General features: G+C 55.1%; 1 protein-coding gene across 3 annotated transcripts; it reads right to left on the bottom strand.

Moving 5' to 3' along the window:
• Nucleotides 1–260: 260 nt before the first annotated feature.
• HYOU1 (hypoxia up-regulated 1) lies at nt 261–9,680 on the bottom strand (the record flags this gene model as incomplete). Of its 3 annotated transcripts, none has more annotated exons than XM_079709501.1 (25): nt 261–322; nt 454–507; nt 771–818; nt 913–1,153; nt 1,792–1,876; nt 1,957–2,090; nt 2,239–2,361; nt 2,491–2,578; nt 2,660–2,832; nt 2,976–3,161; nt 3,579–3,658; nt 3,814–3,874; nt 4,642–4,780; nt 5,011–5,198; nt 5,370–5,502; nt 5,590–5,672; nt 5,830–5,964; nt 6,179–6,371; nt 7,502–7,617; nt 7,863–8,044; nt 8,483–8,559; nt 8,683–8,837; nt 8,993–9,071; nt 9,250–9,343; nt 9,584–9,680. In XM_079709501.1, the coding sequence occupies 25 exons, from the start codon at nt 9,672–9,674 to the stop codon at nt 261–263; spliced, it is 3,000 nt and encodes a 999-aa protein (XP_079565627.1). The 3 variants fall into 3 exon arrangements, with proteins under 3 accessions (XP_079565627.1, XP_079565625.1, XP_079565626.1); XM_079709499.1 differs by having other exon boundaries at nt 261–311; nt 443–504; nt 9,584–9,674; XM_079709500.1 differs by having other exon boundaries at nt 454–504; nt 9,584–9,674.
• Between the last annotated feature and the right edge of the window lie 4,046 nt (nt 9,681–13,726).

Raw genomic sequence — 13,726 nt, 5'->3', positions numbered from 1 at the left:
TCCCAAACTAGGGCCTGGATGGGTAGGGAACCAGTAGGTGTGATTGGGGAACGGAACAATTTCAGTTTTAACCACAGAACTACTCCACAACTGGTGAGCTGTGCCTTCCTCCCCCTTCTCCACACCTCCAATCACAGGTGAGAGAAGAGGAACTGAAGCCTCTGAGGGCGGGACCAACCCCTCCCCCAGCCCTTGGTGTTTAATAAATAGAGGTGGTAAGAGAAGGGGGCGGGGACGAGTGGGGAACTGGGAGGTGGGGGTTATAGTTCATCATTCTTCACCGTTGGCTTCTGTCCTGTAGGCTGCTCCTTCTGTCCAGATTCTGGTGGGAGTTGGGGGACAGCAAAGGACCAAAAGCAGGTGAGATGGAGGTAACGGGCCCAGCTCCGGGCAGGCATCTCCCCCCAGACCCTGCTAGGCTTCCCGGTACCCCATCTCCCACTCTGCCCTCACCTGCCGCGGGACCCCCGAACTCCAGAGGTTCAGAGTCCGCCGGTTCAGATCCTGCTTTCGGGAAGGAATGGGTTAGTGTCTGCAAAGGAAGGAAGGGGCTAACAGAGGGGATGGCAAACGTCTTCTGCAAAGAGCCAGATAGTAAGTATTTTAGGATTTGTGAGCCACACTAGGTCTCTTTCCTTATTTCGTTTTTGGAAATAACCTTCTAAGGCCGTTCATAGCTCACGGGCCGTCTGCAAAGAGGCTGTACCTGCCAGTTCGCCGACCCCTCGGCTAAACGACGCCCATATTCCCAATCAGTTTCCCCAACTCACGAGTCTCTTGCTCAGGCTCTGAGATGGGCTTTGCATCTTCAGTCTGGCCTGGAGGGAAACCAGGAGGAAGATGTAGTCCCGGGAGGGAAAGGAAAGCTTCTTGCTGCCCAGTAGCACCTGGAACCAGGCACCCTGCCCTCACCTGCTGGAGGGATGACCTTGTCCCCCTGGTCACTGGCACTGGCATTGAGGGGAGGCTCTGCCCGGGTCCCATTCTTGTCCTTGGGCCGGGGCCGGGGCTTGGCAAACTTGGCCTTATTGAGCAGATACTGCACCTCTCGGTCCAGGGCCATCATCTTGGCCTCGATGTCTTTGGAGAGCAACACGGGCTTCTCTGTGGCAGGAAGCTTGGCCTGCTCGGCCACAGTTGCATTCTTCCAGGCCTGTGGGCGAGGATAGGCTCAGAGCCAGCCACGGAGATGGCAGACACCTCTGTCCCAGGTGAAATACACCCCCCAACCAACCTCAGGCTCTTCCCTCAGACCCCTAATCACTGCTGCCCCTGGCCGTCAGCCCCAGAAGTAAGCAGACCCCTCAGAATGGCATTCGAGACTCTCCACATGGCAGTCCCAAACTACACATTTCTGGCTTACATCCTATTACTATGGACTAACTACAGCTGAACGTCTTAATTATTTTCTCCTTACCTCTCCACTTCTGAGCTCTGGTTCAAGAGTCCCCAAATCCAAAACAGTTTCTGCTTCTCATGACAAGTCATTCTCACCTCCCCAAACCCCGGCCCACTTTCTGCATCCAGCTCAAGTCCCAGCTCCTCAAAGCAGCTTCTCTAACTTCACGGGGATGGGCTCTGCTGCTCGTCTGGTTGAAGACTCATGGCTATGACCCTAGTCTGGGACTAATCCGACACGGCCTCAAACACAACCATCTTCTTCCTTCCGGATTAGCTGCCAAGCCCGGAGGCAGAAGCTGCCAGCTCTCCGTTTCTCTGCATCTCCCACGCTGCCTAGGACAGCCCACCTCGCCAGGTAAGTCTCCAGTTAAGTATTTACACGGGGATTACCCAGGTCTCATTGATGACTTTCTCTAACGTTGTCATCTCCACCTCCGTGAAGATCTGGTCCATCTCTGGGATGAGTCGGGCCCCCCTGCAGCCAGAGAGGAGACCATCAGTCCAGGAGGGACAGGGCGGGACTGAATGAGGAAGAAAAGCGAAGGGGCCGCTCACGTGAGGAACATGCTGGAATGGTTGAGGAGGTTATCGAGGGCAGACAGCCGTTCGGGCCACTTCTTGCGCTCTTCCACCCGAAAAAACAAGCCTTGGCACAGCTTCCTCAGCTCGGCCAGCTTCTCCTTCAACATCTGATGGATGTGGGGGAGGGAGAGGGCAGACGGGTTGAGGGGACGACATGTCAGCCCGAGAGCCAGCCGTGCATCCTTCATCATGGCCTCGCACCCCAGCTCTCCTCCCTTTCCCATCCGGCCCGCCATGTCCTGGGAGGTCCCTCACCACTGTGGTGGCCCCAAAGCCCTCATCCTCCAGCCAGCTGGACACGGCATGGAGTCTCCCAGAGATGTCTTCACGCTGCTCCTCAGTGGACACTTCCTGATACTCAGGCTGGTACAGCTTGTCCTGGGGAGGTGCACAAGTGCGCGAGCATGCAGCAGGCCCTGGGGGCAAGGCTCATGGAGCAGGACCCCCTCCCTGCTCCCCAGCCCCAGACACAGGGCCTGGGGCAGGTGTGCTTCCCAGCCGACCAACCTGTGTCTCAAAGATGAAGGCTTCCAAGCTGTTGGCTGCTTTTTCCCGTTCCTGCTTCTCTAGGTCCCGGAGCGTCAGGTCCTGGAGTCTGTGGACAGGGGCGGCAGGCATGAGGGGCTCCATTCCACACACCCTGGGCACCCTCCACGCACTTGCAGCCTTTACTCACTTCTGCGCCAAGCGGGCCAGCTCATCCTGGCGCAAGTCAGGCAGGTCCAGGACTACCAGCTCCACCCCAATCTCCTCCACCATTCTCTGCTTCCGGGCCGGCTTCTGCTTCTTTTCTTCCTCCGGGGCTGGAGGGACACCCTCAGCCCCTGCCTCGCCCTTCTCACTTGGCTTCTGGGGTGAAGAGACCAAGGTGTCAGGGAAAGTGCTGGCCCTTCTATCCTCCACAGGCAGGGCTCTGGGGGCCAAGAAGCAAAGCAGGCACCTGTCCCCTTAGCCGCTGGGTCCAGGCTGGCCTCACTCTGCCTAGAGCTCACCTGGGCCTCGGGCTTTTCCCCGTTGTCTTTCTCTGCAGCCTTTTCTCCCTCAGGGGCTGCATCCCCCTTAGGCTCAGGGGGTGGGGGTGGAGAGGTGTCCTCTGTTGGGGCCTCAGCTTCCTCCCTGAGCTCTGCTTGCTCTCCAGGCTCAGCCTTGCTCCCCTCAGCAGGTCCCTCCTCCTCCTCCTGGGAAATAATCACAGACACGCCCACCCACAATAGTCACTAGCAGAGCCTATGGATCAGGACCGGCTCAGCAATGCCAGGTCCCCACGGCTCTGCTTTGAGGGGCTCACCGCCCATGACACAGCTTAGGGGAGACAGAGGACGACTGTATGGAAATCGGCAGCAGGCATCTGGACTGCAGCAGTCTAGCTGGACAAAGGAAAAGCGTTTGGAGATGAGGGTGGGCCTCAGAGCTCAAGCACAGGGACAGCTCAGAGTCCAGAGGAGGGTGTGGTGAACTCGGCCTGGACTGAGACGAGGGGTAGGTCTATCACATCCTAGGCAGCTGAGATGCCCACTCCAACCCCCTGTCCCTGCTGCCTCCGCCTGGTCCCACGCACCATCCTCCATGCTCCCTTGGCTCCATCCTGGCCTTACCTGGACAGTGTCAGTACCATTCTCTTTAGTATCTTGTGTGGTGCCACCTCCAAACAGGCTGGAGATGGTGTTGCCAAGTTCTAGAAAGAAGAAAACCCAAAGACTTAAAGGGGACCACAGCACTGACTCCACCCCCAACCCTAAGGGCATGGCCCGCCCACCTCCCCGAAACGCACACAAGTACACCCTCTCACACACACACAAACACATACACGTGTGTGCACACTCATCTTACTGGTCAGAGTAGATTCCTCTTCTGGGCTGTCCTCCACCAGCGTCTCAAACACAGACTCCACCTGAAGACAGGGATCCGAGGTGAAGAAATGCACACGCTAAGCCACCTTTTCCCCACAAACATCCTGCCTGGCGGGTGACTGCTTAGGCACATCCAAGTGACTTCCAGGTGTGCCGGCCTGTTCTCTCACCGGCCTCCTTCTACAGGCTCTTGGATGGAGTCACCGCCAGCCCTGTTGATTATGAGCCCTTTCAGGAGGGGACCGTAGCTCCTCCTCCACCCACCCTCACACTTCTCCACTCCACCGAATGGGCCGTTACTGCCCCCGTATGTTCTAAAAGATATTAACCCCCAGAACCGTTCTTTAAAAACAGGTTCGTAGGGCTTCCCTGGTGGCGCCAGTGGTTGAGAGTCCGCCTGCCGATGCAGGGGACACGGGTTCGTGCCCCAGTCCGGGAAGATCCCGCATGCCGCGGAGCGGCTGGGCCCGTGAGCCATGGCTGCTGAGCCTGTGCCTCCGGAGCCTGTGCTCCGCAACGGGAGAGGCCACGACAGTGAGAGGCCCGCGTACCGCAAAAAAAAAAAAACAAACAAAAAAAAAACAGGTTCCTCAACCATTCTACAGATCCTGAAACTTATAACATCCACGAGCATTTACAGGCTCTGAGACGGCCCATACCGGGTCCCCGGTTAGCTTTGTTTAACCTAAGGTTTACCCAACTCCAGAACCCGTTTCGTTTATCACGTTCTAATACCATGAGGAACTGCTCTGGAAAAGGCTGCTGGGGCCTGGGCCCCCGCCCTGCACACGGGGTCTCCTGCTCTCACCCTGTCTAGGCTGAGCACGCCACTCTCATCCAGGTTGAAATGAGCCTTGATACCCTTTGACTCATAGTCGGGATACTTCTTGAAGCTCTCACCCACACCTTTTAGCTTCACCGTGGTCAGATTCTGGGAGCCAAATACCCTGGGTGGGGAGGAGAGAGCCGTTAAGGGGAGCCCTCCCAGCTCTAGCCTACACAGCCTCCCAGCACGAGATGTGGGGCCCTCCCCGAGGACACCCTCGGGATGGAAGCTCCTCCCAGAGGAGACGCTCAGCCCAACCCCAAGACCAAGCCCACAGCCTGCTTCCCCTGTGTCACCCTCAGACCCCAAACCCTCCCTCCCTGGAGCCCTCTCCCTGCCCCATCCCCTCACCGAAGATCCTCAGGCCCCAGGAAGCCCAGGTCACCATAGCTGATGTGGAAGTTGAAGTCATGGTTGTAGCGGTTAAAGGTGATGACTTTGCGTTGAGGATAGGGCCCCATCCGGCAGAAGAGGACGCGCTTATTGCGCTTCAGGCTGCGAACTCCAGGCTCCTCCTCCACTTCCCTCGTGAACTCCACCTACACGGCAGGCAGAGGGGAGGTACGCTGGAGAAGCAGAGGAGGGTCTCGGGGAAGAAGGGCAGGGAACACCAATGGCAGGAAGACAGACGGACAGTCTAGAGGAGACAGTGGAGGCGGCCCTGGGAGAGGTAAAGGGAGCCCGTCACCCCACCAGACAGGCTTACTCACCAGGATGGGGTAGATCACCGCGTCTCGGACAACGAACGGCTTCACCTTGAAGGCTTTGCTGAGCGCTGCTGCCTGGTACACAGCCCCCATGGCGGCGGCTTCATCGGCGTTGATGTTCTTGCCCAGCTCCTCCCTGTGAGCGTCCTGAGCCTCAGCACCAGCCACCTGCAGCTCCCAGCCTGGCCCGCCTCCCCTCAGCCCTCCAGCCTCCCACACTCACTTGCCCACAGCCTTCAGCAGCACCTCCTGAACTTTGGGCACCCGAGTGGCCCCACCCACTAGGATGACCTGCTCAATCTCATCCTGCAGGGGGAGAAAGAATGGCAGATGGGTCAGCACGCGTTAACCCTCCTCCTCAGCACTGACTCCTCCCTGACGTTCCCGCTCCCTCCTTCCTGCCACCTCATCACTTTCTATCCCACCTGCCTCCCCGCCATGCCCTCCTCGACGACCCCCTCACCAGCTTCATCTCGGCACTCTGCAGGGCCTGCTGCACGGGCCCAGGCACCCGCTCAAACAGGTCTGCACACAGCTCTTCAAACTCCGCCCGAGTCACCTTCGCCTTGAAATCCACATCGTCCATCAGGCCCTCGATCTGCGGGAGGATGAGGAGGCTCAGAGTTCTCACCCAGGTCCTGCTCTCTGAGTGAGCAGGTCAGACACCAAGGGAACAGGACTTCGGGAGGATGGAAGGAAGCACAGGAAGAAGGGATGCGCCACACCAGGCACAGGGAGTCTAGCTCAGGGTGGCGCGATCCTCCACCCCCTGGGTGGGGAATATTTGCCCTCAAGCAGCCGCATGTGAGCACCTGGGCCATGTGATCGGCATTGGCACTCAGGACGGTCTTGAGTCGATTGGCCTCACGCAGCAGCTTGGCCATAGCACGGGGGTTCTCCCGCACGTCCTTCGCTCTCTGGCCCTTGCGCTGCTCGTTGAAAATCCCGGCCAGGTGCTCACGCAGCCGGAGCTCCATCTCCAGGCCCCCCAGGGTGCGGTCAAACCTGTGCGGGAAAGGGAATAGGGAAAAGCATGAGGAACACACAGGGCTTCTTCATCTGCACAGAACCTGGCCTTCACCCACGTGGCTGACACCTCACAGTGACAGGCATCTGCCCGTTCATTCAGCTGTACCTACTGGGCATCAAACTATGTATGTCTCTGAAGATGCAACTGTGAGAAGGAAAAGACAAGACATGCCCCCTGTTGTCAAAGAGTTTATAATCCAGCAACCAGATAATCATATAAATGTGAAATTTTAACCAACCTATGTGTTATAACAGAGAGACAACACCACTAAACATATATATGGAAAATGTCAGCTATTTAGAGAGGTTAGGAAAAGTTCTGTGAATAAGTGATGCTTGAGCTGAAACCTGAAGGATGAGTTGAGGTTAACTAGGTGAAGAGGAAAGAACATTCTAGACAGATTCTAGACAGAGGGAAAAGCATGCATAAAAACTGTGAGGTGAGAGAGAGTGCGGTGTGTAAGTTCCATGGAGGGCAAGGGTGGCTGGAGCTCAAAGAGCAAGAGGTTCAGGGTCAAGGCCAAGCAGGAGGAGCCCGGGAGCACACAGGCACAGCCTCATAGGCCAAGGCAAAGGTTTGAAGCCACTGTAGGGTTTTTAAAGAAACGAGATACAGTCAGGTTGGCATTTTGAAAAGAACCCTCTGGCTGAGATGCGGAGAAAGAACTGGAGGGAGGCCACACTGGCAGCGGGGAGATCTTCAATTCTGCAGGTAAGAGGCGATGGTGGTTTGGACTAGCATAGAAGCAGTAAAGATGGACAGGAAAGGATGGGCTCGTGAAATAAGATAACGCCAGTGATAAGTAAACTGGGAATGACAAGAACAAAAAAATAATTGAACCTGACACTCCACGTATGGCCTATGGCCTTGTGGATTTCCTCAGAAGCAGCCTGGGACGTTCCCTGCCCTTCAGTCTTCCCAAGCTGTCCTCCCCCAACTTCCATCTACCCCTTGCTCTTCGGGAGAGGTACCCTATGGTGACTGATGCTTTAACCAGGAAAGCTTTCCTGCAGGGAGCAAGAAAGTGAGGCAGCTGCCCCTCTGAGAAGAAACCCCTGACCCGAGGGTATCTCAGCAAGCAGCCCTCCTCCCAGCACCCACTTACCCCACTCCCCGGATCTGCAGCTGTGGCTGCATCCCTGCGTCCTTAGTCTTCACTGTCTGGTAGGTCACGATGGTGCACACAGTGCTGCCTGCACCCATGTCATAGAACATGATATTCTGTAGAGACAACAAGGCCACTGTCACAGGAACCTTATTCAACTCCAGGGTGCCTGCCTCCCTGCCTGCAAGGGGCTGTACCAACTCTCAAGCGAAAGCCAAACAGCTCCAAAAGGGGCGGAGGGCTGTTTGCCTCATTTTGTCAAAGGCCAGCCATGGAAACAAGATGCAAAATGAGCCAAATGGCCTCCATCATCAGACTCAGCCACCCTGCGAGTCTGGTCAGCAGTTCCTCCCCGGCTCACCTGGGCAGTGCTGTTGATATCTTTCCGGCGGAAGACTCCATAGCTGAGGGCAGTGGCAGTGTTGTCGTTGATGAGCTGCAGCACTTTGAGGCCAGCCATGTGCGCAGCCTGCAGCACAGCTCGGCGCTCAGCCTGATTGAAGAAGGCTGGCACAGTGATCACTGCATCCTTGATGGGCTGCTCTACAGGGGACAACAGAACAGTTTCCACCAGCTTCATACCTTAGAGGAGGGTTTCCCATTCCCAGCACAATTGATGTTTTGGGCCAGATAAGTCTCTCTCTTTTTTTCTTGGTGGCACTGTGCGGCATGCGGGACCGTAGTTCCCCCGCCAGGGATCAAACCCGTGCCGCCTGCAGTAGAAGCATGGAGTCTTAATCACTGGACTGCCAGGGAAGTCTCTGGGCCAGGTAATTCTTTGGTTTGGGGGGCGGGGGTGCAGTCTAGGATGTCTGGCAGCACCCCTGGCTTCTACTTGGTAGATGCCAGTAGCAGTAGCTCCCCAGTTGTGACAACCAAAACTGTCATCAGACGTTGCCAAATATTCCCTGGGAGGCAAAACTACCTCCATTTGAGTCCCTAGGGAACCTGGCTACCACTGGCCCCATCTTGGCCGCTCACCTGCAAAATCTTCAGCCAGAGAGCGGGAGTAATTGAGAAGCATGCTGAGGACCTCCTCAGGTGAGAACTGCAGCTGCCTGGGGGAAGGAAGCAGTTAGAGGCAAGGAAAGCCAGGCATCGAGGCAAGCACAATGGTGAGCACATGCCAATGGGGACCCCATCAGGCCCGCTGAGCCCACCCTTCCCAGCAGGGCACTCACGGGCTGATTTGGAAGTACACAGTCTGCCTCTCTGGGTCGAAGCCCAGCTCATGCTCGGGGAAACGAGCTCTGTAAAGGGCCACGTGGGGGTTATTCTTCTGCTTCCCCAGGAGGTGCTGGAAGTATCGCAGCGTAGCCTTTGGATTCTTGATGGCCTGAGAGGAGGTAAAGAAGAAGCAGAGTATTAGGCTCCCAAGCTGGCCATCACCTACCTCCTACCTCAGAGATCGATCAGGGAACAGACTCTGGGGTCTGTTACCTCCTCTCCTCTGCCCACTGCTTCTGGGAAGGGGGCGGGCTGCTAGCTCACCATGCTTGCTGCACTGTCTCCAAAGAATCTTTCATTTTCTTTCAGGGTCACAGTCACTGGGGTTTTCCTCCGGGATTCCCTGTGGAAAAGAGACAATGGGACCAGGTGTCTATGGCAGCGTGTGTTCTCAGGAGCCTCAACACCCCACATACCATCAATCGTGCAGACACCAAAGTCTGCCGAGGGCACTACGAAGAACACACTGTGGCTTGGGCCGCAGACTCCCTTTCCCCACCCGACCCTGCGGCCGCCCTCACTTGTTCAAGACAATCTCCATGGGCACTCCAGGCTTGACAATGGCCACCTTCATTGACTCACTGCCCAGGTCCACAGACATCACTGCCAGCGTGTCTGAAGGGGAAACAGATTTGTCAATTAGCCCCTCTTCCCCCACTTCCTGAGGCTCCGCTAATCAAAGCACACTGCTTTCCATGGAGAAAGTAAGACAGCAATGGACAAAGAAAAAGGTCTGGGTCTGGCAACCTAAGAGTCCAGAGTTTCCCACCACCAGCTTCTTTCCCCCTTCCCACCATGTATCATCCAACATTCACTCGTTTATACTTCTTTTGATGCCTCTGTTGGGGTACACACCACTCAGCGCCAACAGGTCTGCCAAGAGCACAGCCATCAAGGCCCAACAGGCTAGCGTCCTCGGCCTCTGCCTCCTGAAGGTGGCTGCCATTGTGTCTCTGGGGGAGGAGAAAAACAACACTTGTAACTGGATGCCCTGAGTGAAGGAGGCAGAACCTCATCCAGAACAGAGAAGCTTTAAGATTCATACCTACTCCCTCCTAACCCAGGGCAGAGCAGTCTACATCCCATCCCCTCCCTCCCAATGAGAACCAAGCACTCTCAGCATCCTCAGAAATGCCCACACAAAGGCCCAGATGAAACAGCAGAGATCCTGGCCGCCAGCCACCACATCCCCAAATAAACGTAACAGGACAGGAGAAAGGAGACCAGGGCCTTCCGTCCACAGCATAGGCAGCAACTGGCGCACCCCAGCACTGTCCCTGCTGTCAGACACCTGGGGTGCGGCCAGGGATCCCCGCCCAGGACTCAACTACCTTCCTACACCTGGAGCTCCCCTGCTGGCGGGGAAAGCCGGGCCGGGCCTGGACAGGAACTGAGAGATGGTGACGTTGGGGGAGGCTGGGATGGAAGAAGGGCCTGTCTCATCCTCAGCATCCCTTCGGGTTGTCCCGCCCGCTCCCCTTCTCCATCCCATACCAGGCCCCGCTGCCTACTCAGACGCTGTGCCTGGAACGGTAAGGTTCCGCGCCGTTGGGTACCGAGTACCCCGAGTTCACCTAAGCCTCACCAGCCGAAGACGGCGGCTCCCACTCCCGGAAACGGGTCCCGGCCCACCCCTAAGACGTGGGGGCGCCCCGGGGACCAAGATGCAGGGCCAAGCGCACCGGCGTTCGTGCGGCCCTCACTCCCACTATCGACCCGCCCCCGGAGCTAGCACGCTGCCTCCTCTAGGAGGGGTGGCCGGTCCCCACCGCCATCCCCACCCTCGCTACCTCTTGCCTCCGCTCCTGTGGCCCCAGCTCTGGGACAAACGCGGCGGCCGATGGACCCACGAGGCTAGCAGCGCGCCCCTCAAGCCCGCGCCCTTCACAACTCCCCTCGGTTTGCAAACTGTTACATTAGCCACCAACCTCCCGGCGGCGTCTCGCGCACCAGCCGGCCCCGGACGCGGCGTGCGCTCATTGGAGCCTCCGCCGCCCAGCCCTGCGCCGCGGGCCCGGCCCCGCCCCCCGCCGCCGAGGCGCGCGTTCCCATTGGGCCACGTCCTAGGCCCGCCCCCTCCTCCGTCTCCGACCGCTCCCGGGGAGGCAGCGGAGGGGCCAGTCAACCAGTTGGAGGAAAACCGCCGATGCAGGCCGTGGATTGGACCACGTCACGCGGCCCAGCGTCCGTCCCGGTGCGCTCTCGGGACTTTCCCGGCCGCGGCGCTGGTTGTCTGACTCCCCGGGTTGGGAGTGACCGGTCCCTGGAGCGAGTCGGCGCACGGGCGGTCCCGCGCTCGGCCCTATTCTTCTGGTCACCTGGGAGCTCCGGCCGAGGAGCAGGAAAGATCGGCATCCCCTCCGCAGCCACGCGGAAGAGGCGCTCGCTTGTTGGTCGGTATTGGCTTTGGCTGGAAATCAGAGAATGGCTGCGCTTCTGGCTCACCTCAACCCCTCTTTGTTTCTTTGCGGAAACTAAAGCCACCAAAGGAGAGATATTCGCTGATGGGTCGGAGATAACGCTTGTGTTCGTGGCAGAAGTTGGCCTGGCCTCTTTAATTTGTATGAGAGGGAATATTCCAAACTGCAAATCGCTACACACAAGAGACGCTTTTAATATTTGTGAAGCTGTGATTGGTTAAGCACAGATGCACCACCTCCTGTTTCTCCTCCATTAAAGCTTGTGCACTTTCCTTTTTTTTTTTAATTAAAGAACCTCGGGCGGGTACTGGCGCTCCTCACTTCCCTCTCTGTACTTTGCAGTCCCATAGAAATATGCACGGTCCTTAGAGCACTTTCTTTTCCCAGTTTTACTGAGATGAGCGCACTTTTCTTAAACGTGGTATCAGTCGCCTCTCACGAAATCGACGCCTGGCCTTGTTTCACAGAAGGTTCTCGTGAAGGCCCTGGCTATGACAGCCAGGGCTTGGTTAAGGAACTCTTTTCTGTTCCTTTCCCTACATTTTTTTTTTCGGTACGTGGGCCTCTCACTGTTGTGGCCTCTCCCGCTGCAGGGCACAGGCTCCGGACGCGCAGGCTCAGCAGCCATGGCTCACGGGCCCAGCCGCTCCGTGGCATGTGGGATCTTCCTGGACGGGGTCACGAACCCGTGTCCCCTGCATCGGCAGGCGGACTCTCAACCACTGTGCCACCAGGGAAGCCCTCCCTACATTTTTTATGAGGCTTAGGGAGAGTCTGGTGTCTATGCTTAGAAGATAAACCTACTGGCAGTACCAGGGAAAGGTCTATTTTCCTTCCCTTTAAGAACAGTTCAGTGTCCAGGTAGCAGAGAAATTGGTAGAAATAGAAATTTGCTTAAAACGGTTTAATTACACAAATAATACACAAATGTAATTTTTTTTTTTTAAGGCAACGCTGGGTAGCATGCAGGATTTTAGTTCCCCAACCAGGGATGGAACCTGCGCCCCCTGCATTGGGAGCACAAATTCTTAACCGCTGGAGCACCATACACAAATGTAATCTTGAAAAAGTTCCAATATTCTAGACAAAGCTAAATCCCTTTGATAATATCCACCACCTTACTCTGTCTGAGGTATCTGCTGTTATCAGACGTGTAACATTCCAGGCCTTTTCCTCTGTATTTACATATATGTGTTTTGAAACATGTAGCTGTTGTCTTTTTCTAAATGATAAAATGTTATACAATTAGATTGTTTGCAACTTGCTCTCTATTTTTTTTTTTTTTGGTAACTAACAATAAATCATGGAGCATTTTCCATACCAGTACATAAAGATTCACCTTGTTTACTGCTATAGAACATTCCATAGCATGGGGGTTGTTTAGCCATACGGATGAACGTAGAAGTTGTCATGTCAGTTCCACAGAGAAAGATTTTGTTTCTCAATAACTGACTCTACTTTTGACCAGCTATCCAGTAGGGTAGATTCTTTCCATCCCTTTCAGAGTATGCATTTTAACATTTATTGGCCCTCTGTCGTCTGAAAGCATTGTGCTAGGTGCTGGGATTCCAGAGATGGGGACGACCTTGTCCTTTCCTTCAGAGAAGTCAGTCTGTTGGGAAACAAGTATGTTCATGGTTTCATGCACTTATTAAAAACCTGTTGAATGACTTAATTGGAAGAGTAAGAAAGTCAGTCTCCCCTGCTCCTAAGTGAGCTCCCACTCCCAGAATACCCTTGGTGGGAGCACAGTTTGCTGCAGCTACGCTTCTTGACCTGGGTGTCTATCCCCCTGGGATGTGCAGCAGGTGCAAGTGCTCTGGGAAGTCACCTGTTTTGTTCTCTGACCAGAGAAGAGAATAGCATTTCACAAGGGCAAGTTGTAAAATAATGGGAAATTCTTAATGTAAAACACCTGATTTAGATGAACTAAGACAGCTGAATCCACTAGTTCTCCAGAATAACCTGTAATAACATTTGAGGACTACATCCCTTCCCCCACACTGTGTAGAAACCCAAGGGAAGAAAGTTGCCGTCTTGCAGAACATGTGCCAAACTGACAGAAGACTAAAATGAACACATTAGCCAGAGCACATTCATACATTATAAACCATGCACGTTATGTTATGGGCTGAGGGCAATGTTGATTAGGTGAACATAATCCAGGAGAATTTAAAAAATTTGTTGTCACCCAGCAACCCCATTCTTAGGTGTATATCTAACAAATGTAGAGACTGTTTATAATAGCTTAATTCATAAGGGCCCAAAATTGAATACTACCCGAATGCCCATCAATAGTTAGATAGATAAATAAATAGGGGTAGATTCACACAATGGAATTCTGTACAGCAATGAAAACAAATGGTCTACTATTACATTCAACAACTTAAATGAATCCCAGAAACAATATTGAGTGAAAGAAGCCAGAAGCCAAAGAGCACACAGTTTATGACTTCACTTGTATAAAGTTTAAAAACAGGCAAAATTAAGTTACAGTGATAAAGTTGGGATGGTGCTTACCCTTTCAGGGTAAGAAGAGGGCGTAGGGCAGGCTTTTGGGATGCTGGTTGCAGTGGCT

The sequence above is a fragment of the Hyperoodon ampullatus genome, assembly GCF_949752795.1.
Source record: "Hyperoodon ampullatus genome assembly, chromosome: 7".
In the NCBI taxonomy this organism is placed as follows: Eukaryota; Metazoa; Chordata; class Mammalia; order Artiodactyla; family Ziphiidae; genus Hyperoodon; species Hyperoodon ampullatus.
This window is presented reverse-complemented; position numbering and strand designations above follow the sequence as displayed.